Raw genomic sequence first — 27945 nt, 5'->3', positions numbered from 1 at the left:
TAGCTTGTCACGAAGGTAATATGTTACATCTCGAACTATATATCTCGCAACTTAACCTTTAAATAACATGGATAGTAGTCCCTTCGGCTTGTGTAAACCCTCTCCGTTAGAGTTGCTAATATGAACGAAAGAAACAGGAGTATCACTAAAATGACAAAACTTCAGTGAGGATGATGCAAAAGACAGACGAATTCTGTTCGTTATTACTATAAATTAAGGCTTATATGTAGCATTGCTATTGAGCACCACGGGTCGTTTGCGCTTTTTCAAGTAATACGCTACGCCGATGATGACTAATGCTTTTTCGAGCCTATTACCTAAGAAACAAATTAATTCCGATGTCTTTCTAAACGAACATGCTGGATGTGATGGTTGCGTTACTAGAATTGCAGTGTGGGACACGGGTATTGACCCGACAGCTGCAGGCTTACAAGTTAGTTGATTTTACTAGATAAGTAAGTATTTTTTTTTAACAACATAGTCAACTATCAACTCGAGAAAAAATCAAATATTTTAGCAACGTATCAGGAGCTTAAAATTCCCAGTATTATTTCTATCACTGATGTACTCCAATCACATTCCTATTGTATTCAACAGGAAAATACTCCTTTTAGAATTATTAATAAAATACTGCATACATGTCTTATGTTATATTACCCTTTCTGTCGAATTCTCTCTTGAAGTATTTTCAGTGGAAGTATGAAGCTTCACATATAACGTGAAGGATGGGAGGTTGTGTGGTTGAAAAATGCCCAGTTTGCTTTTTTCACACCAGTTCGGCGTTTGTGGACGTAAATAAAAACAACAAAAATATGTAAAATAACTGGAACCTGTGACAGCACTATATGTATTTGCACAAGCTATTGGCGCCCTCAATATATCAAATAGTCTCTCATAGACTTAACAAAATGATGCAGGACTTCACTAATTTGATATCAGTTATTCACTCCTACTACCCTAAGATTAACCCAAACAATTTCATCTCGTTTTTTAATACTGTGTGACAATTTAAACCGATGTACATACTCACCAGGTTCTATGTTTCAATTTTCTGGCCAAATAATTCACTCGTACTTTTTCAAGTTTAAAAATTGTTTTGTAAACTTTTAGTATTCTTATTTGTATATTTACTGTTCAAGAAGTTTCAGCTTTAATGTGGCCTTTATGAAAGTTAGTTGAATTCATTTGTTTATTTGGAGGGGACTGTTGTACAAGTTACTGTATTCTTTACGATACGAAATGAACTATTAGTGATGTGTTCACTCGGTAATGTTAATATAAATGAAAACGTATGCAGAAAGAAAGAAACGGCAGATTTAACGTTACCAGTAACAGATCAGTTAATGTGGTGCAATATCAGTGACGTATGTATAAAACTGGTTAATAAAACATGAAAGACCTGGAGGAAAGGACTGCAAAATAATGTAAAAGCATACGAAAATAATGAATATGTTGTGTTTTTGTGGAGTCATGAGGAAAGAAAGGTAGAATGTATCGTATTCAAAAATGGAAGCATATAGATATTTTAAGCTATTCACATACATACGAACAAAGTAAGCGTGAGCAGTTTGATCGATGAACATGTCTTTTAGAGTTGGTTATTCTTTCTGACTCGTTGATAGATGTTGAGATAAGTTTCTCGGAGGATTCAATTTTTTGTGAAAGCTGTCGAAAAGCTCATTATAAAGAAATGTTGGTGTTACCGACTTCAGTATCATTGATGAAAGCAGGCTTAACTCTATCGATGCTAATAGTTCCTCTTCATTATGTTTGTTGACTGAGATGACTAGCTATCAAACATTTCAAATATATGGTCGAGGGCATCATCTTCACGGAATGTGCAGACCACAAATCTCTTGTGAAAGCTCTGGTACCTAGCGGTGATAGATACAGTCCTCATGGAATACATCTTGTATTCATATAGCACTTCACTCCTGACATCCAGTACATAAAAGGCAGTAAAAATGACGTTGCAAATGCATCATCTAGATAATTACTAAGTGTTCTCATGTCAGATAAGATCGAATACAACAAATTATCAAAGTTACGTGTGGATGAAAGTGAATTACCTTAACTTAGATCATACTTGACATCTTTAGTATTAAAGTGATATGGGTTATCTCTACAGAAAAATACCAACCTCACCTACTATAGGCGACAAAACGAACTATTTTCTAAACCATATACAAAGTGTTGCACTCTGGAATTAAAGCTACCTTCAGGCCAGTTAACCAACGTTTTGTTTGCCTTCACCTTAACCGGGATGTTTATAAGTGAATACAAATATGCTCTAAATGTCCAAAAGTCCTTTGTCACACTAGCTGTGCCTTAGGTTCTTTACATCATCGCAACGCTAGATTTAGAGATATAAACGTCGATAATGTTAGACCACTACTCTTCAAATAGTTTCACCCATATTTCGATTTGCGTTGATAGACTCATAAGATGTGATGATCTGTAGTAGCCCTGCTAGAGAGTATTTCAGTTGAGACTAAAAACCCTAGCTCGGAATGGGGGATTTTGTTATGGATAATTAACAAATATTATAACTGAAAAAGAAGCACAATTCTAAAGTCGCCTTTTCCAACGACCCAGTTTCTTGGAGTCGAATGCATCGAATGTCATCTTATAATCTTAAGTCTAAGGGTGTGGTAGAGCGTTTACAAAGACAGTTTCATAACAATCACACTTTATATGTTGCAGCTAAGGACGTTATCACTAAACTCAAACCGTGTATATATATGCTGTAAGGTGTTCATTTTTTTTCACTGTTGAGTTCTACATATGACCTATTTTGTCACCCTTATATGAACAGACCTTGATTCCTTTTGGTTAACTTCCTAGACTACACCTGATGGAAAACGAAAAATTGTGGACATGATTGATGCTTCAGGTTCTGGAGATGTAAAAATGAAATATAAACGATGTATTAACAAGAAGCATCGTGTCATTGAAACACTGACCGGTCGTAAAGTAAAGGTATGGATTCATGTAGTTTTTTCTTTGACCTTATACCAATTTTTATTACAACCAACCTCATTGAGAACAAAACTTGCTAAATATGGAATTAAATGTGAAATAATGCCACCAATCGCGTGGGTCAATGTCTTAACAGATCCGATCAGATTAAATACAGTAGCTCTAACAGATTGATGTCATTTAATTAATCAGTAAAGCAAAAATAGGCTAGATATTTGTATACTTTGATTTAACAGAGTTCATCAGTAATTCTGTAGTGGATATCAGGTTGTCTAGTGAAAAAACTATTTGATTTTTTAATCAAATCTTGAAATAAGAGTAGATACTAATTAGTGGCATAGGAAACGTCCATTTGGAAAGTTAAATTACTTCAATCCCGACCCACTGGTTTAATGATTGGGTCATTGACTAGGCTCAAAGGCCTTAATTTCAGGGGTTAGTTCAAATCAACTCATTCTCCAGGTACTTGGGTATGATACACACCATAAGCGTGATATCTAATGAGACGATACCAGAGTGGGTGGTGCGGGGTCGGAACTTTGAACTAACCGACTAGAAGTCGAGTGCCTTAACCACTAAACCATCGCTCCACAGAGGTGATCACTGTATATTATCAGAGTACTGAACTGAAGCACAACTTTTCCATTCCCTTTGATTTTTTCGACAGATCTTCAATTGGTAAACTACTCAATGGACATTTAACAGTGTCTCATAAAATGTAGTTAGCTTAGTTCTCTCATTAAACTTCATTTTTATTACCATTCATGCTCTATGTAAATTGTGGTCCATTGTGAAACTTTTCGTATGCTCTTTTGACATAGTTTGCCAGACAGATTTGTACTATCTCTTTAAAATGTGAAAAAACAAATAGTTTCATCGTCACACTTAATGGTCTTTGACAACTTTATTTGCTTTTACTACATAAATGTTATCAAGCTGAATGCGATTTCATTTTTATCTACCTTCCTCCAACTTTTTGTTTTTGGTGTTACTCAACCTCGGACCAATGGGCTAGAGGTTCGGAATCAACAGATGGTTTAATCTCTACACAACATGTACCTAATAATACATCCCATTATTCAGATATCATTTAAGTGTGAAACATAACGGCGTTTCTTATACTTGTATATATGTGCATATATATATCCCTTATTATAGGTACCGAGTCATTGGAATCCTCGAGATGGCATAATACGAATTGGAGTGAAGCCAGCATCTGAACTATTCCCAAAACTTTTGATGCAACGATTACGCAGCGAAAATCGAGATAATTTTTGGCGACCATGTATCAAACGTTTAGCTGCAAATTTAGCTTGTGATTTGACTGAAGCCGAAGAATATTTAAACCATAACTTTGTGTCAAATCATAACGACAATAAAAGTTGGTGTTTTTTTCACACATTTATGCATTTATCTTTTACTTCAAATTATCACATATTTGAATTTTCTGTAATACGGCAGTTAAAATGACTGTATTATCCTGGGTGCTTGTCGGAGTTGAGTATTACTAGTTACTAGGTCAAATGGCTAAACGTTTTTATGTCACCCTTTCGTTGGAATACATTCAAATGAAATTGTTGTTTTCCGGGTATTTCTTCTTGCTTGTACCACTTTGATCTGAGTAATTGAAACTTTTATGTAAATGTTTAGTGCATCGATAGTTGTAACTGAAAAGTTTGGGGATAATCTCACCTTGATCCTGATATTTTCATTTTTTAAATTTACATCACTGACAAATGTATCACCAACCTATGCTTTTTAAGTGTTCACACTAAAAGCTTTCTGGTAAAAGCACGAAAAATATGTGATGTAGTAAAGTAGACACTGATATTTGAGCGATTTGATGTTGTTAGTTATACCTATTACATAGATATTAATGAATATTAACCAGATAATAAAATCTCTATAAGTAGAGTTGGATTTAAATATGAAATCTAAAAGATACGTATGCCGATCTGCCAGAACTTTATGTCCAAAAAAGAACAACTACAGTTATGTTGTATATGGAGACCTGATACAAAAACCCATACATATTTCCCTGTAAGTAATCATTTAGGAATATTTGTCTGTATTCTGTGAGAAAATAGTATTTTACCACTGAATTTAAATTTCAAACGCTGAAGTAGCGTGTGTTTCCCCTTAGATCTAAGTGACTTTAGTTCTTGCTTGATCATATACAAACAACTTACATTAATCGTAGTAAAATAACCATTGATAGTTTTTTCATTTCATCATCCTATAATTTTGTTTATTGCACTGGCATCATTGAACTTTCTGGATTAAATTGACTATTACACTAAAAGTGTTAGTAATTTATCCAGAAACTTCGAAATGTATTGCACAGATATACTACATAGTTCTGATAAACTTCGTTTTCTCATTGCATTATCGAAATTTATCAAAGGGACTAATTGTTTTGAATTATTCAGAAACGTTTCGTTTTACTAGTTAGAAATATTCCCTTTAGTGTAAAAGCTCTTATCGCATTCAGTTTGAGAAGCGATATAAATCAAATCATCCCAGATAACAATATGAATTTGTTTCAAATCGTTAAATTTGGTAAGTGAAATCTTTCATCATTTACTTACTTACACCTGTTATACCTTATGGAACAGCATAGGCCGCTCACCATCATTCTCCATACAACTCTCTTCTGGACAGTCCTTCCCAGTTCCTATTCATTCTTTTCATGTCTGCTTTCAATTCTCGGCACAGTGTGTTCTTTGGCCCTTCTCTCTTCCACTTCCCTTCAGGATTCCATATTAGGGCTTGCCTTATGATGCAGTTTGGTGATTTCTTCAATCTATGTCCTGTCCACTTCCAACATCGTTTCCTAATATCCTCTTCAGCTGGAAGTTGGTTTGTCCTCTCCCACAGAAGACTGTTGCTGATGGTATCCGGCCAATGGCTATTGAGTATCTTGCGTAGACAGCTATTTATAAATACTTGTACCTTCTTGATGATGGTTGTTGTAGTTCTCCATGTTTCAGCTCCGTACAGTAGGACTGTCTTGACGTTCATATTGAAGATTGTGACTTTGATATTGATTAACAGTTGTTTTGAGTTGCACATGTTCTTCAACTGTAGGAATGCGACCCTTTCTTTGCCAATCCTTTCCTTTACGTCTGCATGTGATCCTCCTTGTTCATTGATGATGCTTACCAGGTACATGAAGGATTTCACATCTTCCAGAGTTTCATCATCAAGTATGATTGGGTTGGTGTTCTCCGTGTTGTATTGGCGGACCTTGGTTTTGCCCTTGTGTATGTAGAGGCCTGCTTTTGCAGAGGCTGCTGCTACACTAGTTGTCTTCATCTGTATTTGTTCGTGTGTATGCAATAGGAGGGTCAGGTTATCTGAGAAGTCCAAATCTTCTGATCGATTCTGAACTATCCATTATATTCCATGTCGAGGTCTTCATAATCCAGTCGACCACCAGAAGAAAGAGGAAGGCGGAGAGTAGATAACCTTGTCTGACTTTGGCCCTTACTTGGAATGCGTCTGTCAGCTGTCCTCCATGCACGACTTCACACTGTAGTCCGTCGTAATAAATTCCGGATATTGTTGACAATCTGAGGAACTCCATAGTGTCGAAGAGGGTTCCATTATGTTCTCCTGTCCACACTGTCAAACGCCTTCTCGTAGTCAATGAAGTTGATGTATAGTGATGAGTTCCACTCAACTGATTGTTCTACGATGATCCGTAGTGTCGTGATTTGGTCTGTGCATGATCGATCTTTACGGAATCCAGCTTGTTGATTTCGAATTCGGGCGTCTACTGCATCATTCATCCGGTTCAGCAACACTGTTGAAAACGCTTACTGGTGCTGACAGTAGTGTCGTGCCTCTGTAATTCTCACATTTGCTCAGATCTCCTTTCTTTGTAATCTTGATGAGGTATCCTTCTTTCCAGTCCATCGGCACTTGTTCCTGCTCCCAAATCTTATTGAATAGAAAGTCAATCATGTTTTCAGTTAATTCATTGTCTAACTTCAGTTCTTCAGCTGGTATATTTTCTGGTCCTGCTGCTTCCCTGCTCTTGATTTGTCTGATGGCCATCCTGATTCCTTCTGTCGTTGGCGGAGTGACATCTATAGGATGGTCTGTGTGTGATGCTTTGATGTCCGTTGGATTCTGTCGAGCTGGTCTATTCAAGAGTTCCTTAAAATACTCTACCCATCTTCGTGAACGGAGTATAGCAGCATCTCTCCCGTATCTAGCCTTTGCTGTCCAGGTTGGGTCCAATGGGTTTCTCTGATTCCGAATACTGCCAAGTTGTATCTCCTCATTTCCGTTGCTATATGACTGGTGTTCTCGGTCTCTCAGATTGTCCAGACGTTCCATGTACCTATAAATATTGTTACTCTAGTCGTTAGAAGGGGCATTGGCCTCGTAACTTCCAGATAATCTGGGATTACATCCTGAGGCGTCATAATTCTTCCTTCAACTCGGAGGGCAGATTTTAAATGGTTTAATTTGTTTAATCTGGTTGGCGTTTTTTTAGCAAGATGTTTTTCTACGGGATGGAGTTGCCAACCCCATGCCCAACCCTCCTCCTTTATCCGGGCTTGGGACCGGCAGTAACTCTAGAAGAGCTACAGGCAGAGTTACGTGTGATAACAGCTTGTTATAATTACGTATTGTTAAGTAAGATCACTATGACTATCAATGCTGTTAAACCCACCTTGACTTACAATCTAAAAACTTTCCGACCTTTAATTGTTCACTGTAAATATAGTGAAAACACATTATAAGTGACGAACTTCACTACAGGCCCCCCTTAGTCCCTCTTCTTACTAATAACACTATTACATCTACTACACAGTTCAATTCGAATTTCACGTATAGATAAAAAATTAATCGAAATTATTTATTCTCATTGCTTTAGGTAATTTTAGAAAATTAGTTGAATGCGGTTCGACTGAATTATCTACCAAGCCGAAACCGATCAATCAGAATTTAGATACTGTTTCGCCTCAAACAAATTCTACTGTAAACAAGCATTCCCAACAGAAAAGTTCATCGGAATTTAAGCAAGATAAATCTAGCTTGTCGCCGTCCACTGCAAAAGTAAGAAGTAGTTTTCAAGATTTTCTGCTTCCTAAATTATAGGTGTTTATTGGCTAATGAGGATTAAATCTAAAGCAAATAACCTTAATCTTTGTGAACTACTAGTTCAGTTTTCTATCTCTTAAATTATTGTTGGGCGTATTTCAGTTTATTTTCAACGACTAATCATCTCATCGTCAGACATGGATAATGTTATTATTTAAGTCACCAATATCATATGGATAACATAGTTTTTATAGATAACTGTATATGTAATTTAAATAAGCTGCCTGTCTTAAGCTGATAAACACTTTCGCACACTTGAACACTTGATAAAATAAACATTTATTGTACGAAAATCGTATGATAGTTTAAAGTGTAGGAAAACACGTTAAAACACCAACAAATCTATTCGACTATGCAATTATTAACATGAATTACATCGGATATTGTGTTCATTTTACTTGATAGGGTTGGATAGTACATAATACTTAAACGATTACCAATTTATCCACATGTATACAATGTATTTGTTCTTGTATTTAAAAAACTTCCCCTCAGCATTAAAGTATACAGATCGGGTAACATAATCAATATAGTTTTCTCTTTTTTATCTGTAGCACAAATATTTCTGTACAATAAAGCTCCAAGGAACTTATGTCACTACATAGATTATTTACCAAATATATGTTTGTGTCTACACCGAAGTAGTTAAAGTGAGGATCGAACCTGTAACCTGCATGTTGGAACTCGAGTGCCTTAACAACAGTTACTTTTGTGGCTAAGACTATTTCCATTTTAATTCTTCCCTTTGATTCCTGTAATTCATTCGTGAAAATAGGAATTTTTTAAGAGTGACGGTTGATGCTGAAAGGGATTTTACTTTGCCCATAATTTTTCGCTTTGTAAATGGTTTAATACAGTAATATGTAATCGTTTATATCTAGTTTAGGAAGGGTTTGATGTTGTCTAAAAGTGGAATCTATGACGCGCGTTTCGTCTTATTTAGAATTGTTCAGCTAGGTTCATGTGTATCCGTCTTGATTCTCACCACGGAACTCGGGCTCATTGCCTTTCGCTTCAAATGCTAAGCAGTTACCCAATTAGTTACTGAATCCACATATCCACCGGTTTACGCAATGAGGACAAATTATAATTTAGTTGTAACCGAATTATTCAGTCATAATATTTGGATACTTTTCGTAGCTAGGAGTCAAAGGAATAAACTGGGCATTTTATAAGCTCATATACATTTTTTTACCATTCCATAGGGACTGTATTCCGTATCATCTCTGTGTAATCAAACAGTGTCCTGATATTTCAAATGATCTATTGTATAACATTCGATATTGAAAATTTATGGAGTGTTCAAGTTATTTTTCAATGGGTCTTTCATTTTTTGGAACCTTTTACGATGCTTTCAAGTAAATCATAAGCAGTAGGTCAATACTGAACTCAAAAAACGTTCTGTGTTCAAGCGCGACTATTGTAAAAAAATTATTTATTTAAACAATTATAGGTTCAATTGAAAAATGCTGCTCGGTGTTTGGAAGAAAGTCTAATTCTTTTAGATCAACATTATTCACCTATGGAAATTGTATACGATTGTTTTGTTTTTCATGATGGCAATGAATGGGTGTAAGTCAAGTTATCAATTTTTTTGAGAGTGGTAAGCATTTTTAGGCAGAGATGGATGATAACCAGTATCGAAACCTCATTTATGACTCGTCAGATGGATGTACGTGTATCCCAGAGCCGACGTTCACCCGGAAATCGAACCCAGTACCGTCCGTTTCAAACTCTACTGCCAGTCTCAATCTATCTTTGCTTTTAATGCTTGTGATTTAATCACAATATCGAGGTAGTCTTCACAGAATGCCAAAAGAGATGGATCAATAACGCGATGACGTTTGAAGCTGAAGGTACTGGGCCCGAGTCCCAGAGTGAATCTCCACTCTGCGATGCAGGCGCATTCGGATGACAAGTCTCAAATAGTATGAAAGGGGCATTGTGGTTTCCACTACTAGTTACCATCTTTGCTTAAAATGCTTGTGACTTAATGGCACTATCGAGACAATACACATAGGATGCAAATATGCCAAATGAGACGGATCACTTTCAGTCCTAAATATCAACGGAAAGATTCAAACAACTAATACAAATGATCAAACATTTTTCTTTTACTAACTGTGAACTAAAGAAAAAACACATAAGATTTCCTATTTAATAAAGTTTTTTAAGTTTCACATAATTATACGGCACATTTGTTTATTGTCACTGAAATGTTTTCAAAAGTATCCATACATATATCTTCTCTATGAATCATAGATACTACAAGGCAATTAGACAGTAATAATTGTATGAGAAGTTAAATATTTTTACGAAGGTGAATTATTGACGTTGAAATAAATGGTTATAAAAAACAATACTCTTATTCAAAGAGCTTCATGGAGTTCATGTATGCTCTGGGCATTTTTCTTCAACAACTCAAAAAGGAATTGATATTTATACAAAATCATGTTGTTCGAGAACCATAAAGATTCTTGTAGAAAAAATGTAACAGTCATTATTGACTGTTATAACTCGTCGTTTGAATGCTTATTATCTTGGCTCTTTTAATGCTACTTTTTGTATCTGGTCGTCGCTGATCGTTATGTCGGAAACGCTTATCATTTATACTCGGAACGAGGGACCTCTGCAATTCCCACGACGCGAAAGTAAGAACACAAAGACTGATATAAGTAATGATTCATTAACCCCAAAACACGACGACGACGATTCCAGTAGAAAATACACTCATTTATATATTGATTGTACACCCATTTTGATTAATAATTAAGATGAAATCACATATAAGAAAACAAATACTACATTGAGTAATCATTACATTGAATCAAAACGGAATTTATCTTGAACCAAAACTCATAATGAGTAAATCAATCGAAAATTGACTTTTCTTTTCATCATATCATTGACAAATAGTTCATTTGACAAAGACGATATGAAGTATTATTCATTTTGATGTATGACTCAATTAATTAATAACGAACGACTAATCGCTTCATTCCATTTTCTTTGATTTACAATGGTTAGTGGTTATTATTAACTATCACAGGAAAGGTTTAGGTCACACTTTCTTATAGGGGTTCTTTGTGAAAAATTGCATTATCCTTTCGCGAGACTATAGTTTGTAGATGAACTAATCAGATTTAAGATTGGAAGTTTTGGATTTTGGCACGAAATTCATTCATTCATATGGTTAAATAGCATTTTGGTATTATACATGGTGTCAATTCGTGATGAAAACCCAAACTTCTAACTCTAAATCTTATTTATTTATTTATTTTAACACATAGATATTGGTACAAGGAGGCACCAAATACATATGCGCCACACAAATCTCATTCGATATGTGTGAGGGCTGTGATACTTCCCGGGTGCCCGAACCGAAGCAGGTGGTTCTCTTAGGGGACCACTCCCCGAGCCTTCGACCTGAAGGTCTGATCCACAGTGCAGCAGAGCATCGTAAGGAGATGTAGTCCCATGGAAGCCGGTGACCAACAATTGGTTCATACGCCATTTGTTCCTTTAGGATACTGGAGCCCATGTGCACCATTGGTTTGGAATCCGGTTAAAGCGCCGGACATTCGCTTTTCGTCCTCTCAATTTCGTAGACAACAGTAATGCCACGAGAAGGCAGTGAGTAGGACTTCCCTGTCAGAGGCTATATACGCGTGGCCATGTGAGAGCATTTCGAGAGGGAAAGCGGACTCTCCTCACTCTCGGCCGTACCAGGGCGTTTGGGGGCACCAAGGTGCTTGGTACCTGTGTGGTTGCGCCGCAGGATTGAGCTGTACCATTCAGATTGTAGCGTTAAAGCCTATACAGTATCTGGTTCCCCTGCTAAGCGGAGTTGAGCTGTACTGTTTGGGTTTTCACGTGAAAGTCCAGATGGTGTCTGGTTCTCCTGAAAACCAATGTAAAATTACTCTGGCCCACAAGGGTATATTATATAACTGTGAGCACCCAAATGCCCTGGTACTCTAAATCTTACACTGATTTATAACCGTCTTTAGACCCTAGTAAGTAGATGAATTTCCTCAAGGTCACTTTGACGTCGTTCAAGGGTCACCCATAAATTATAGTCTCAACCATTTTATCAATGATTAACTAAATGACACTTATTTCACTCATTTGATTATCCTTTATTATGGATTGATCAAACATAGTAAAAAGAAACCTTAAACTACTCATTGTTTATAAGTATTACACGTTATTGATTTTGTGTTTAATTTTTCAGTGCCTGTATAGATACAAGCCCATACAATCCAAATATAACATTGTCCGATTTACCATTATTAAGAGATTATGCAGTTAACCATGAATATGCATCATTCGGTGAACAAAGTAAGCTATGAACGGTTTAATTTCAAGTATACGTTTTAATATACTTATTATCAGTATTGGATTGTTCCTAACTGTGGAATCTAAGTCTCACATTTCGTTCCATTTGGGACTTGTCAGCTAAATATACCTGTACTGTTAGTCAAAGTCTTTCTATTCTATATTAACATATGATTATAGCTATATCGAGTCAATCCACATAGAATACACTTATACCAAGTATGATTGATGAAATTTCAGCCCTTAGCATAAAAAAAGTGTTACCTTAAACCCTTCCTTATAATATTATAAATACTACAAAATATTGTAGATACATCTGATATTATTTTATTCCTTTAATTAACAAACAATTAGGAAATTTCGATGACATGATTTCATTTCAATCGTTAAATATTAAGGTTTCTGTTGTAGAACATAAGTGTCCAATAGATTTCAATATATATCGAGTTTAGGGTGTAAAGTCATTTGCGTTGTCAAACTAGAATGGAATACTTAATTTTCAACCAACCATTTACAGATTTGCGATCTGGTCCTCTTACTGTCATATAGTATTATTATCTATTACAAAAACTGTCTTCATCAAAGCTCAGTATATAAACCTATATGATACATCACTACAACAGCTGTGTCCAGTGTATTGAATTCGTAAATCATCCGAGTACTTACGTAGCCTGTCTGTTGAATTTGCGAAAGGAGGTCATAAAAATCTTATTTTACGAAATTTAGGGTAACAGTGCTTGTTCTATCTCCTCTCCTATCTTTTAAAATATATTCAGAAATCTTTAAAAGTTAGTTCGTCCAATTATGCCATCTAGTGAGTATGGAATTACGAGCCAGTTTTGAAGACAACTACTGTTAAATTCACAATCGCATTATCCTGATATGATAACCATCTTTACAATTGACCAATTACTGAGTAGTGACCACTGCAATGTGTGTCAGATCCTTCTTAGTGCAGATCGAATTCTATCGATCAAGCTTCAATGTGGCCACTAGTCTAATGACTTGACATCGCGCAAGGTGGTGACTAGAGGTAATCAACAGGAAACCATGGACCTAGGTTTCGCGACCCGGATGGCTCAATGACAACATCTCTGGTTGTGAAGCTGGGTGATACTAGATCGAATTCACCTGGGAGGACCAGTTCCCTGTAGATTACAGGTGCACTTTGCTGAAGAGTGCTTAATAGCGCAGAACCTATGTCCAGGATTTCCCGTTGACTACCTCCAACCAGCATCTTATATCACAATATCCATTTAACAATATCACATATATATGGCCTCACACGATCTCTATAGTACTCAAAATTTCCATGTACTTCAGGAAGAAATTCATGGTGGACAATACCATGACTACCAGAAAATAATCAGCTCAGTTCACGGATTTATCATAATTTGTCATGTCTGTTACAATAAAACATTAGTTTTTGTGGTAACAAATCAGTTATTTCTCTGCAAAAATATACGAAATTCCTCAAGTCCTTTTTGAATTTTGTTTTAAAGCCCAACTTTATTATACAGTGAAAATTTTTGACAATGGAAAGTTACTACAGATTGTTACAAATAACAGTAGTCATGGCACTCATGTTGCAGCGATTGCCTCAGCGTATTTTCCCAATCATTCAAAAGATTCATCTAATAGTAGTGGGACTGTTACTGGTTCTACCGTGTTGTGTGATCGTGATGGAGTTGCACCTGGTGCACAAATTGTAAGCATTAAAATTTCAGACAGTCGTTTAGGTCCAATGGAAACTGGAATTAGTTTATTACGTGCCGTAAGTTATTGATGATGTGAGTTTTTTTTGCATATGTACTGGTGTGAGAGGGAAGTTTGAACGGAGGTTGTTTTGCTTATCGGTAGACTCTATTATGATAGCAGAACTATAGTGTATGGATTTTGATTAAAGCCTTCAGTTAATCGGATTCGTTTAGTAGAATCTCAAATACTATCATTTTGATAATCTGGTATACTAAATTAATGCTCTGCCACTGAGGAAGTTTCATTTAATCCTAACTAGTCCATTGATTATTGCACTAGTTAATAACTAACAGTTCTCATATACATCACACACAGGTTTTTTTGATTGCATATATTTTTAACCTGCTATTTGAAAACTTGATTCAGTCTGCTGTCTTAATAGGTGAAAACTTGGCCACTGCTTTCCAAATTAAACACCCATAGTTGAAGCTAGTTTTTCTTAACGGTATTTATGCAATGAAACGCTGTAAAGGAAGAGGGAAGACTGATATTTTGTAACAGACCATTTAATATCTCATGAAAAAGTGCTGAAATGATGAAACTACTTTGTATGTATATTTTATCCATGATTTTGGATGAGATTTAGCTAATTAACATCTTAAACGTTAGTCGAGTAATAAGGGAGCAGAGACTTGAGAACGTGTTTTAGCATTCCATCATTTCACAAGAACGAAAGTCTCAATGTGTTGGCTTAGTAGTTAAAACATTTGACTTTTGTTTATTCGGACGTGATTTCGAACTCTACCTCATCTGTATTCACTTGGTCAGTTGTGTCGTAGCAATTATAACCTTCATATAAACAATGTATTCCAAAGGTAAGTGTACAACACACAGTTTGAAGCTTCACATGTGACTGAAAGTGTCCTAAAGATCGTCAGTGAATAAACAAATAAATGATTTATTTCTGAAAGCGTAAACTTATGGAGTAAACAAACTCTTTGTTTTCACTTAGGTGGCAATTAATTATTAGATAAATATAAATCAAAAACACTGACCGTGCATTTTGCTCCATTATGGGGCTTCTCGCTCACGAAACCAAACCGTTAGTCCTCGCTATGAACGCTCAACTTTTGGTTTACATTCCAATCCCTAATCATTTCATTATATGGCATGATCTTTATCTGAGGTCACCAATAAATAATTATGGCACTTCTAAGCCAATGCAGCCCATCATTTACGACTTCTTCCTAGAACCTCTAGAGCTCTAATCAATTTACTGATGAGTACATGACTACATTAAATTCGTCTCCATAAAACTTTGGAACAAAATAATAAGTTAACTCTATGTTCAAAGTAGTCCATGAATATTGACTGATACTTTTGCGTATGCTTATACATACTTTATACTTCATCTAGATTCGATGGACAATTGAACTAAAATGTGATATTGTGAATTACAGTTTTGGTGAACAAGCAATGTGGCCAAATATTGGGTATGTTATATCATCATTGATTTGTAGGTGCATTTTTCATATTTCCATGGTGAAAAAGCTTATCGATTTCCTACATTATGATCAGTATATTTTGAAATCCAACACTCGTTTTGTCATGTTTTGTAATGTTATGGTCTTACTTCCCTATATCGTTGAGTTGCACTGAGTAGATGGTTTATTTCTCAATCTTAAAACTCATTGAAAGATGAACACACGTTTAGCTGATAATTAACGAATAAATAAGATTGTATATGTCATTTAGAAACTTAATTTATTGATTTGTTGTTGATACAAAATCCAACGTAGAACCTGATGCATGTACATTGGTCCAAATCTCTATACTACATTAACACAGCGAGATAAAATTATCAAGATAAATCCCAAGATAGTAGAGGTACTAACAGCATTAGTTATAGTAAAAAAGATTAAGAATAGGAAAGGAGAAAAAAGAGTTGTGAGGTACTTCTCCCTATTCCTCTATCATTAATGACCGTATTTCACACCCATAAAGTAGAGCAGATCAAACTGATTTGCTGTAAACTTGTCCTTTGCCTGACAGATGGATATCTAGCCAAACTCTAATTGAGCTTTCTGAATCCATGCCGATATTTCGTCAAATGCTAGCTCGTCAGAGCTGACGAGACTCCAAAGCTAAGTGAGACATCCAACACACTTAACTACTTCATTTCGTATCATTGATCCATGGGCTGATGTAGACCAGTCCTGAAGCGAAATTTCGCGTTTGGGTGGATGGGTGGTGGGAGAATTACATCCCAAACATCCTTGCATTGTTGCTTGAGATGACTGGAAGACTGCATTTTGTTAGTTTCTTCACCAAACAGGATTATATTATGTACATATTCAAATTTAGCAAGTGAGTCTCTTCGTAGAAGACCAATTTCTGATAGGTAAGATGACGACATCTGTGACGGAGTTAATGAAAGCAATGAAAGTGGAAATCCCTGACGAACACCACTTGGGATTGATAATTCGCCAAAAGCTCTAAATTAACCAGTAGTGGTCAAATAGATCTGCTTGCGTTGTATTAACGTTGTTCACATTAAAACTTGAATATAGTGTTGTATGCTTCAAACTTCAATTGATTGATTATCCATTACGCTACTGTATCTGCATTGAGAAATACAATCATATTTCAGTGATAAATCAATAATAGAATGTGTCACATATCCTAGATTTCACCGTTAACCATAATCCAGAAAGATAATAAAACTTTTAATGATGGGTAATATTAAGGCATCTCTGATCAAGATGAACATATACAAACAGAAATTGATCAAACGCGTTCTTGAATATTAACTACGAGAAAATATAAACCTTTGGAAATCCTCATCTGGTCGTTGATAACTGCGAAGGTTTTCAAAATTCTGACCATAATCTGTAAAAAATAAGTATTTTTCAATCAGGATTACGTTGAGACTTATTCTTAATTGTTGATTCTTGCGTACACCTCGAAATTTGGTATAAACACCGAGTTGTTTCTGAGTTTATGATTGTTGATTAGAAATGCAAGAAACTTTCTGGGTTCTGTCGTCCTTTTTAACCTGTAGAGGTGGGATCAAACAGTTAGTCAGGGAAAAGTAGGGTTTTTTGTAGGGTATCTATGTTATTACTTCCAGTTTTTCATACGTGTCATATGATTACCATATAACATTGATTAACCGTTGTTATTATGTATGGTTTGCTTCAACAAAACAGATGTACTGTGAAACCAATCGTTGCATTTAAGTATGAGTGAAATATGTGCATTTTATAGTTAAGAATTGGTTAACAATTTAGATGGCACTATTGGTTCATTGGTTTAAGTAAACAACTTTTATTCAAAAAGCTCTACCGTTCTGATTCTTGAAGTCCGGTCAACCATTTAGTACCATTTGTATAACTCATACTGGCCAAAGATATTAAGATCGATTCAGTTTGTTAATTATGTTTGAATTTCGTCATAATCAAGGCAATAAATTGTAATAAAAGAGTTTTCCGTTATTCTCATTGTTCTTCTTATTAAAAACACTCATTTCTCAACAGGCGTATCTCAAAGTATTTGAATCGAATGATCCATAAATATGGTATCATTATGGTTGCAAGTGGTGGGAATAACGGACCTAGTTTGGGTTCATTAAGTTGTCCAGGTGGTACAGTTCAAGGTGTAATTGGTAAGTTTCTGTAGTGTATCTCTCTTTCTTACCTTTCTACTCTTGTCATGCTATGTCTATTACTCTTCGGCTAAAAATAACTGACAGTAAAGAGTTGTGAAAATTGTTGAATCTCATTGAAATCATGAATCGATCAAAGTTAGACCTCCACTGAAAACTTGGAATCAGTGGACGTCTGTTTCATCCGAATATCTAGGTCCTGGGTTCGATTTTTGTGTGTGGAGTCGTGGACGCACACTGTTGAGGACTCCCAAACTAGGACGAAACGGTCGTCCATTGCTCCCGGGTTTTCGCTGTTGAACTAACTTAGATCGGTTCATGATTTTAAGGTAATACATTTGGATTGAATTTATACAGTCGAAAAGAAAAAGTGAGTTACATATGATATATCCTGTAATGTCTTTCACTCTTATTCCTGTGGAATGCATAATTGTCTTGTCTCGGGTACTGGAGACTCTAAATCCGACGACTTACGCTTGTCACACTTTGTAGGAACACAGACCGCCCGCCAGCCACTATACATTCTTTTGATGCCTGCTTCCATTTCTCGACGCAATGTGTTCCTTGGTCTTCCTCTTTTCCTTTTCCCTTCAAGATCCGTGATGCCGTTTGATGATTTCCGTAATGTATGTCCTATCCACTTCCTAATTTCCTCTGTAGATGGAACATCGTTTATTCTCCCGCACAGTAGACTGTTGCTGATGATATCCGGCCAACAAACATTCAGTATCATGCGTAGGCGATTGTTTAGAAACATTTGTACTTATTTGATAATGGTTGTGGTAGTTTCCGACGTTTCGACTCCGTACAGTTGAACTTTCTCGTCGTTCGTATTGAAGATTCTGATTTTGATGTTGGTTTATAATTGTTTTGAGTTTCATATGTTGTTCAACTGTAGAAATGCTGTTGTTGCTTTACCAATCCTTGCCTTTACGTCTGCATCCCATCCTCCTTGTTCATCGATGATGCCAAACAAATAAGCGAAACTTTCCATATTTTCCAGATTTTATCAATCAAGAGTGATTGGGTTGGTGCTCTGCGTGTTGAATTTGAGGATCATTGTTTTTATCATGTGTATGTTCAGGCTTACTGATGCAGACAGAGGCTGCTGTTACACTGTTTGTCTTGACCTGCATTTGTTGATGTGTATGGGATAGAAGACCTAGGTCATCTACGAAGTCCAAATCTTGTAGTTGCATCTAACCTGTCCATTTTATTCTGTGCTTCCCGTGAGATGTTGTGGTCTTCATAATCCGGTCGACCATCAGAAGAAAGAGAAAGGGGGGGGGTAGTAAGCAGACTTGTTTGATTCTGGTCCTCACATGGAATGCGTCTGTCAGCTGTCCTCCATGCACGACTTTGTAGTGTAATCCGTCGTATGAATTCCGCATGACGTTTAGTATCTTTTCAAGTGCACCATAGAGTCGAAGAAGGTTCCATAAGCTTTTCTTATCCACGCTATCCAACACTTTCTTATGGTTAAGGAAGTTAATGTATAGTGATGAGTTCCATTCAATTGATTGTCCAACAATGATTCGTAATGTCGCGGTTTGGTCTGTGCACGACCGATCGTTACGGAATTCAGTTTCTCGATCTCGAAGCTGAGTGTCTGCTGAATCTTTCAACCTGTTCATCAATACTTTGTTGAAAATGATTCCTTGTACCGACATAAGTGTGATGCCTGTGTAGTTCTGACTCTTGCTCAGATCTCCTTTCTTTGGTATCTTGATGAGATATATTTATTTCCAGTCTGTCAGTGGCACTTATCCTTCTTCCCAAATCTTCCTGAATAGAGTGTGAAGCATGTTTGCAGTTGCTTCTATGTCTGACTTCATTGCTTCAGGTGGTATGTTTCCTGGTCCTGCTGCTTCCCCACTTTTGATTTGTCTGATGGTGGATTTATTTGATCCCAGAAATGATATATACACACAACTTTTTATGTGATTCAGTTAGTCATATTAACTGTAAAGTTTGTATAAATCGAATTGAATAATATATGAAATCAGTTAAATAACACCTGACTATGGAGATACATATTTGCAATATCATACAGTTAACCATTTTTAGCCAACAAATTTAACTGATTGACTAAGTCATATAATTACTGCTTCTCAGGATGTAATTGCATTTCATCGGCGATTGGGAAAAAATAATTTCTTACATCATTCGCACTATAATTCATTGGATCATTGATCGTCATATTACATCTATTCCAAAGATGTTCCGTGACTAAATGTACCTAAGTAAAAGCTTAAATATTCAAGTGAAAGGTTTATGAGGGGCTCCTAGTGCGTTCTGGAGCTGTCCATCTTTATTAGTTTGTTAAGGTGCCAGTCATCACAATCGAATTGTCCACCTATTAGGCATGTAAGTTAAATAGTGAAGAGTTTATTCTCAAAACATTCATATAGTTAAATAAACCTATTTGCATAAAGTAAAATAGATATATTTGACTGGTGATTTTGACAGCTCTTTTTAGTACACTTCGAAACCAATCCTTTGAAAATCAGGTAGTCTCTTTAATGAAACCTCCACAATCAAACATCTAAGTTTGAGAAGTACTAAATGGTTGTCACTATAATAATGAGCTACTAATCTATTGTTCGACTAAATTTCATTTTTTTAATCTTGCGTTTTGTATTTTACTTTAATTTGTGAAGTGTCATGACGTAGGTTGCAATTGTGTCATCATGAGTTTCTTTGATAAATTATCCACATACAGTAAAATCGTAATGCCGAGTTTAAATGTTTGGTTTAAGATAAAAACTATGATTCAGTTAATGGGGCTGTAAACTTTCGTACACTTGGGTGGTTGGGACATATGTCACACATCCCAAACCACTGGTTATCCCTGACCCTGGTTGGTATAGGATTGGGTTGTAAACAAGCTTTATACAGATGAAACCAACTTCGTGGTTGAGGTCGTCACAATCCGATCTCAGAGGCATTGGTTAGCATAACTTGTTTTTTTATATCTAAATCTCAAGTTTAGTGGGATTCCATACTTTCCATTCGTCCCTTTCGATGTATATTTCTCATGCTTAGTTCTTTACTGTAATGTACATTATTAGTTCCTATCTTAGCCTTTTCATCGTGTTAGTTTCTTTAGTCATTACGCTAGATGTAGTAACTCGAACAAATGAACATTCGTATCAAGCCCTATATTGTCAATGTCTGACTGACTGTGATAGCCTCTGAAAACACGATGTGCAATTTGGGTGACATTAGTTTAAATTATTATCGTACATTTTGCCCGACCGTAGTATCAGCTATTTTGGTGTGATAGTCAAACAGATTTGAATGTTAGTTGTACTCAGAGAGACGAAGATTTTATAGATTGATAAACTTGGGAATCCATTGATAACCGTTAATGTGTATGGGATTTACGATAATTATTCAGTTTAAGATTAGTTTGCGTCACAACCCAATATCTAATTATAAAACGAACTACTATAAACCTAGAGGCACTAAAGAACTATTTCCCAGTAGCTCTGGTCTACAGCTCTTAAAGGAAATTAAACCCAGGACACTTTTAGACCATCACAGTGACCAAATTACTTTTCGATCTTTAAGTCTAAATTTTTAATTTTACATTTTATCAACTTGAAGTAATTCCCTAAAAAGCACAAACTTAGAAACTTCTGTTATCCCTAAAAAACGAAAGTAGCTCACCTCTTTAATCTATTTATTACAGGTGTTGCACCCTTAGTATTTCCTGACATGATGCATTATCTATATTGCCAACCAAGTGATTCATCGTCTAATTACAACTGCCTATATAATAAGTTTTGTGATAATGATTCTCAATCAAACTACCAATCAGATGATGTGTATTCAACTTCTCGAAATTCTGTGAATCATTCTTGTCTTAGTGAAAATGCTAAACCAACTGCTTATAATTGGGGTAGTCGTGGTCCAGCATTTGACGGGGCTTTAGGTATATGTGTTGCTGCTCCCGGTGGTGCTAATACGTCTATAGCTAGTTGGCAATTAAAGCCAGCCAGTGTTCTGAGTGGAAGTTCAATGAGTGCGCCTATGGTTACTGGTGGAATTAGTGAGTACTTTTTGTAAATTCACAACTATTATTGTTTATTTATTTATTTGAACACATAAATATTGGTACAAATGGGCACCAAATACATATGCGCCACACAAGTCACTTAATTTGTGTGTGGGACCGGGTGCCCAGACCGAAGCAGAAATTAAAAACTGCAGAAATATAGTAATTGTGTTGATCATAAAAGTATTTATATTGTTTTATTACGAGATAAAGTTGTTTCAAATATCCTCATCATATTTTGTGGTATCGCTTTTGTATGGATTAAAATTATGTATACATCTAGGTTGCATATCAACTTGGTAACTTTACAGTGCCAGAAATAAATATTCTTATGATTCCATTCTTAATGCATACAGCTCAACCCTATACCACCTCATCAAAAGGTTAATCGCTGGGAAACTAATAAATTTATGGTGAAGTGAATTAATGATTAAAACACCCAATTCTTCCTGGATCCGCTTTCTAATGGAGCTGTAGAAGTGTCCCATTCTAGAATGAACGTCAAAGTTCAATTAATGATCATATACTTCAATTGTATTGGCTGTTTAAATGTTGCCAGTTGATATTTAAGACTAAAATCGATCATTCTTATTTGCTATGTGTGCATCCTGTACTGATTGTTTCAATATTGCCAATATGTCTTAAACATTTTGAGCAAACATAGATGGTAGCTAGCAGAGGAATCCACAATGCCCGTTTTGTCCTATTTGGGATTCGTCAGCTCGATTCACCTGCGTTCCAGGGTTGACGTGAATTCCCGGATTCGAACCCAGTACTTTTGGGATCAAATGCCCACATGTTACCTACTTAGTTACCCAGTCCAAATAGCCACTAACTTGTGCGATTGGGTGAATTTCAATTCATTTCTATTCGTTGTTTGAATCTTCCCATTTATGTTTAGGCACATCCATCTGACGTGTCTTAAATCGAGTGAAGCGCATGCATAGGATTCCACTTCTAGGCACTGTCGATCTCTGCCTTAAATAATCACCTACTTCTTGTTGTGCCAGGGCATATATATATATATATATATATATATATATATATATATATATATATATATATCGAAAGTTCATACACCACTTCTTTTGCATTTCCTTGTTTCTAGGCCTTATACTCTCTGGATTACGTCATCAATATACGTGTATTGATGGTGAACGATTGAAAATTCCACCATCACTTATTTATAGATGCTTAATGACTACTTCTAAGTCATTTAAACATTTATCTTATTTGGATCAAGGTTATGGTTTGATGCAAGTTGACAGAGCCTTCTGTTATGTAGATCGCCTCATACATAAACTATATGGACGAAATAAAGACATAACTAGTCTGTGTACAGATTTCAAGAATATAAATGGTATTGATCATGTTAATCATGATGATGCTGATCATATATCTTCACCATCATTAAATGTTAAAAAGTAAGTTAACACTATTTAATTCAATTAATATATATATATGCATTTGAAGTCTTATGGTTCATGGTGTAGAACACTCTTAGAGTAGTGTTTCATTCTATGAACTGGATGACGACTGAATTCTTAGGCTTTCATTGTCGTTTTGAACAATGAAGTTTGATAGATTATAAATAGGTACTGGTAACTTTGTGCTTAGGGCTTACAACATAATCCAATGATTAATGACGGAATACAATAAATATTGGTGGTAAACTTGAGATTGTATTTATCACAAATCCTTATTATTATTATTATTATTATTATTATTATTATTATTATTATTATTATTATTAGTAGTAGTAGTAGTAGTAGTAGTAGTAGTAGTAGTAGTAGTAGTAGTAGTAGTAGTAGTAGTAGTAGTAGTAGTAGTAGTAGTATTTTCTCACAGTGTCATATTCATTCACCCATCATCATCATCATCATCTTAAACATATACTTCATACATCACTTCATTAATTTCATATGAACAGAAAAAAATCGTATGTCCGGATTTAGCGGATAAATTGAATTCTATTGAACAGTTAATTTATGTTGTTTATCTCTGACTGCAACCTGCAATAGGGTAACAATAATTAAATTAATTTATATTTTATAAGAAGGCTTCATGATTGTAATAATAATAATAATAATATATTGTACTACTGCAGAATCTTTGCTGATCGACATTCAAAATAAAAGTTATGAAAATTCTAAAATTTCCACAAATCCTCTTATAATCATGTACTCGCTAATGATTAGCTTCAAGATACAGGTTGTGAGGTTCTAGTAAAATGCTGTAACCATTTCGCGTTCGAGACAATTATCCACTTCAAACTATAATTGAAGATTGAACAATATTGTGAATCGATTGAAGTTAGACATTAACACCGTTGGATACCGGCTCAATGATCTATAGGTTAAGTGTTTGCGTGAGAGACCGAAGGTTCTGGGTTTAACTTTCAGGTTTGAGGTCGGCGATGCTCACTGATAAGAAGTTCCATACGAGAACCAAACAGTCTTTCAGTGCTTCCAGGTTTTCGATGGTAATCTTCTCATGTCCGTATCCATTTCTCGGCGTAATATGTTCCTTGGTCTTCCTATTTTCCTTTGGCCTTGAAGATTCCATGTGAAGGCTTGCCTTGTGACACATTTGGGTGCCTTCCTCAATGTGTGTCCTATCCACTTCCAGAACTTCTTCCTGATTTCTTCCTCCACTGGGATCTGGTTTGTTCTCCTCCATAGTAGGTTGTTACTGATAGTTTCTGACCAACGGATCCGAAGTATTTTGCGTAGTATATAAGACTTAATGTGTACCGAAATTTGAGTACTTATCTAGTCATGGGATAACGTAAGTTGGTTGGTTGACCAGTGTTCAGTGGAATCAACGTTTATGGTTTTTAAATATTTACCCTGAATTCTTCTTGTTAGCTCGTCAATAAAATTATTACCTGTACCTGATCCATGTATAATGTATGGTTGGCACATTCGATTGACTGTTTCTGGACCTGGTTGTACACTACAAAATCGTGGAATTTGGTTAAGACGTGGTTGGCTATTGAGTCCACGAGCCGTGACTAGTGTAGCCCAATTACCGTTGTTACGGTACACCGTGAGTATGAACATTGAATTTGACGAGGTTAGTGTTATCATTTGCTTGGGACTTTTAACTATTAATTTAACATCTACTAGCATGGCTGAAACTAATAGCCAATAATCCTATATACTAATATCACATTTAAGTTTGACTGCTCCCTAACTTTCTTCTCTCCTGATTAACAACGAATGTAGACGCTGACGGTGGTTACTCCATGCATAAAAAATATTCTAACCACCTCAGTCAATTAAAGTCCACCACATCATCAGACGACTTATCATATTTGTCTAGTACCCTGTAACTAACCATTATATTATTCCTTCAGTAGCCCCAATATTTACGACCAGCGTTTCTTCTAACTGGAGACTCATCGATGGTATGCACTCATGATTTCACTTGGGTGATTGAATCCATATCTTTTGGCATGTGCTTCGCTTTTAGATTACTGAGTCAACTTCTAGTAATTTGTAAATCTGACTTTGGTCAACTGATGACAATGAAGTATAACAATTATTCGGCCTTATTATTGATGATAAGTGATTGCTTCATTGTCGCTATGAATTATTTCTACCTCTCTTGTTCCTTGTGTAAGTGTCACCTCTGTTATGTTCACAGTCTTTCTGATCATACTTGACAACTGGGAGCTACTGTAATTCCCACGGTGCATAGTAGGAACACTAAAGAATGGTGCAATGAAGATTTATTGACTATTTGAAAACAGGTCGTCCAAAAACACATTCTCATTGAACCAAATGCACTCACATTTATGTACTGATTTTACACAGGATTACTGGAAAATATATACTAGATCAACGCTGAATAGCACAAAGTAGATAAGTGTCACATTCGACGAAAAACCCACACCTATTATACTGAATAAAACATATTGACTTGAAATGATATTGTGATGTGTGCTACTTATACTGACAGATATAAGTAGTATGTAAAAGCAATCGGAAGTGGGAACAGAGCATTTGGAATAACAACGGAATTAGAAGAATGACGGTGTATGTAAAGGCCAACTGATCGAAGACATGCAAATGATATATTTAATGTACGGTTTTTCATATTTTATGATGGCACTGTGTAATTTTACATTAAATAATAAATTGGTTTACTGCACCTGAGTTTTCGTTCACTACGATATCATGTTTCGTGATCTCGACAAAAAGCTCAACAATCTCCACAACCGTGTACTGATAATTATTATGTGCTCACTAGTGACTAGCTTTGAGAGATAATTCTCGGAATCGTGGTGTGAAGTCGTAACCAGTGGATTTCAACCGTTTCGGGTGTGAGTCAGTTACCTACCGACGACAATGAAAGATGGTCGCACCATATCGTGGATTGGTTGAAATCAAACATTAACACTGCTGGATGTCAACTCAATGGTCTGCAGGTTAAGCGTGCCCACAGACCGAAGATCTCGGATCCTTATCCCTCGCACGGGTGCGCATTGTTGAGGAGTTCCATACTAGGATGAGATGGTCGTCCAGTGCTTCCAGGTTTTCAGTGGTGGTCTAGCATTTATCTATTCATGATCTCAACATAGGCAGTCTAATTTTCCTCGATTTCTATTATTGACTTAGTGAATTTACTTTATGTTATTTGTTTTTCACTCATTAATTCTTTCAAATCACTATTATTAGTATGTTCCTATTGGTATTCGACGAAACATGGAATTGCACTTAACTACTGAGGTAACTTCTGACCTAGATAAACTAACGAATTGTAATGCTTGGTTACAAATTGCACCAATGATAACTGTTACAAGTACACCAAGAGATATTAACCTAGTTATCGATCCAAATAGATTTAATCAATTGTTATGTGAAATAGATGAGGAAATTTCTCCTTTAAATGATGAATGTGATGCAACAATAAAGAAAACACAATATTTATGCAATAAATGTGCAGAGATTAACAAAAGCCTTACTAAGGGACTCCTGAATCGTCAGGAGATATCTTCGCTATCAGAGGATCAATTGAAGTCACAACTATGCACAGAACAACACAATGAACTATCAGGTTTCGGTTGGCCATCAAATCTAATTTCTTCAGTTAAACATCCTTTTCATTCATTGCCTGTTAAATCGCAAAAACCATATGTTATGATGCTTAGTTTTAAAGCTATTAATGATCCAGAAATGGGCCGGTTAGCAGATTTGCCAATAATTATACATATGCCACATCGGTAAGATATTCAGTAGTGATTTTTCGATTCTGATATATATATCTTACATATCAACCAATCTTTAAGTTTTGTATAAATATTGAATAGCCGATCGTGTAACGAAATATTCATGTCTGTGATAAATCGGCCTATTCAGATATAATAGCTCTATACTAAATGATAAGTGGGAAATGCCAATGATAAAGCCTTAGCTTAACGGAAACAGATATACCTCTGTCGGTTGAAAATCTGACTTAATTTTCTGAGAGATATAAATATATACTTATAAATAAGTAGCAGACCTGAACGATCACAGGACATAGCAGTCTATTAAATCAGCGCTGGATATCATTGTTTTAGAAGTCAGATGATCTTTTCTTACTGCTCATCTATATATATTAGAGCTACAACTCAGTGATTCAAACATTTGGATTTTGATGATTCGATTATTGCTTTTAACCATTAATGGAACTCAAGTAACCATACATTTTCTGTGTAATTACTGAATAATACTATCCATCGACCCAAATCCAAATGTATGGGTCGCGGTTTACAACTGCTGTCCATTTTTGTAAAAATTGGTCATTCTAAAAAAAACTGCCCAACGTCTTACATGAGTTTAAACTTTACCTAGCTTCTTTATCCCATTCAGTGTTGTAGTACTTCTTATCCTCTCTCACTCTAGAAATATTTGTCTTAAAGCCTGCTTCTTATGTATATGCTTAGTGGATTACGTTAAATTCACCTTGCTAATTTGTTCTAATATTGATAGGTCAATTCAATACAATTCAATACCTTCTTACTAATAGTTATAAACAGGCTTCAGTCAGTATATTTTTCTAATTTCTTGAATCATCATAACATTGTATACCGTATGTGCATACT

At 35.6% G+C, this 27945-nt stretch overlaps 1 protein-coding gene across 1 annotated transcript in view; it reads left to right on the top strand.

The window, feature by feature from the left end:
* Positions 1-263: 263 nt before the first annotated feature.
* TPP2 (tripeptidyl-peptidase II Tpp2) overlaps positions 264-27945 on the top strand; it is a 64128-nt gene continuing 36446 nt past the window's right edge. The window contains exons 1-13 of the mRNA XM_035732351.2: positions 264-433; positions 2845-2979; positions 4138-4360; positions 7868-8049; positions 9548-9666; positions 12329-12435; positions 13935-14206; positions 15547-15623; positions 17667-17794; positions 21489-21848; positions 22963-23278; positions 24722-24929; positions 26537-27081. Of these exons, the coding sequence (XP_035587559.1) occupies positions 287-433; positions 2845-2979; positions 4138-4360; positions 7868-8049; positions 9548-9666; positions 12329-12435; positions 13935-14206; positions 15547-15623; positions 17667-17794; positions 21489-21848; positions 22963-23278; positions 24722-24929; positions 26537-27081 (2819 nt within the window). The 5' untranslated portion in view covers positions 264-286. The remainder of the gene's footprint in view (positions 434-2844; positions 2980-4137; positions 4361-7867; positions 8050-9547; positions 9667-12328; positions 12436-13934; positions 14207-15546; positions 15624-17666; positions 17795-21488; positions 21849-22962; positions 23279-24721; positions 24930-26536; positions 27082-27945) is intronic.

This window comes from Schistosoma haematobium, chromosome 6 (genome assembly GCF_000699445.3).
Source record: "Schistosoma haematobium chromosome 6, whole genome shotgun sequence".
NCBI lineage: Eukaryota > Metazoa > Platyhelminthes > Trematoda > Strigeidida > Schistosomatidae > Schistosoma > Schistosoma haematobium.
Note: the sequence above shows the minus strand (reverse complement) of the source record. Positions and strands in the feature narration are given on the sequence as shown.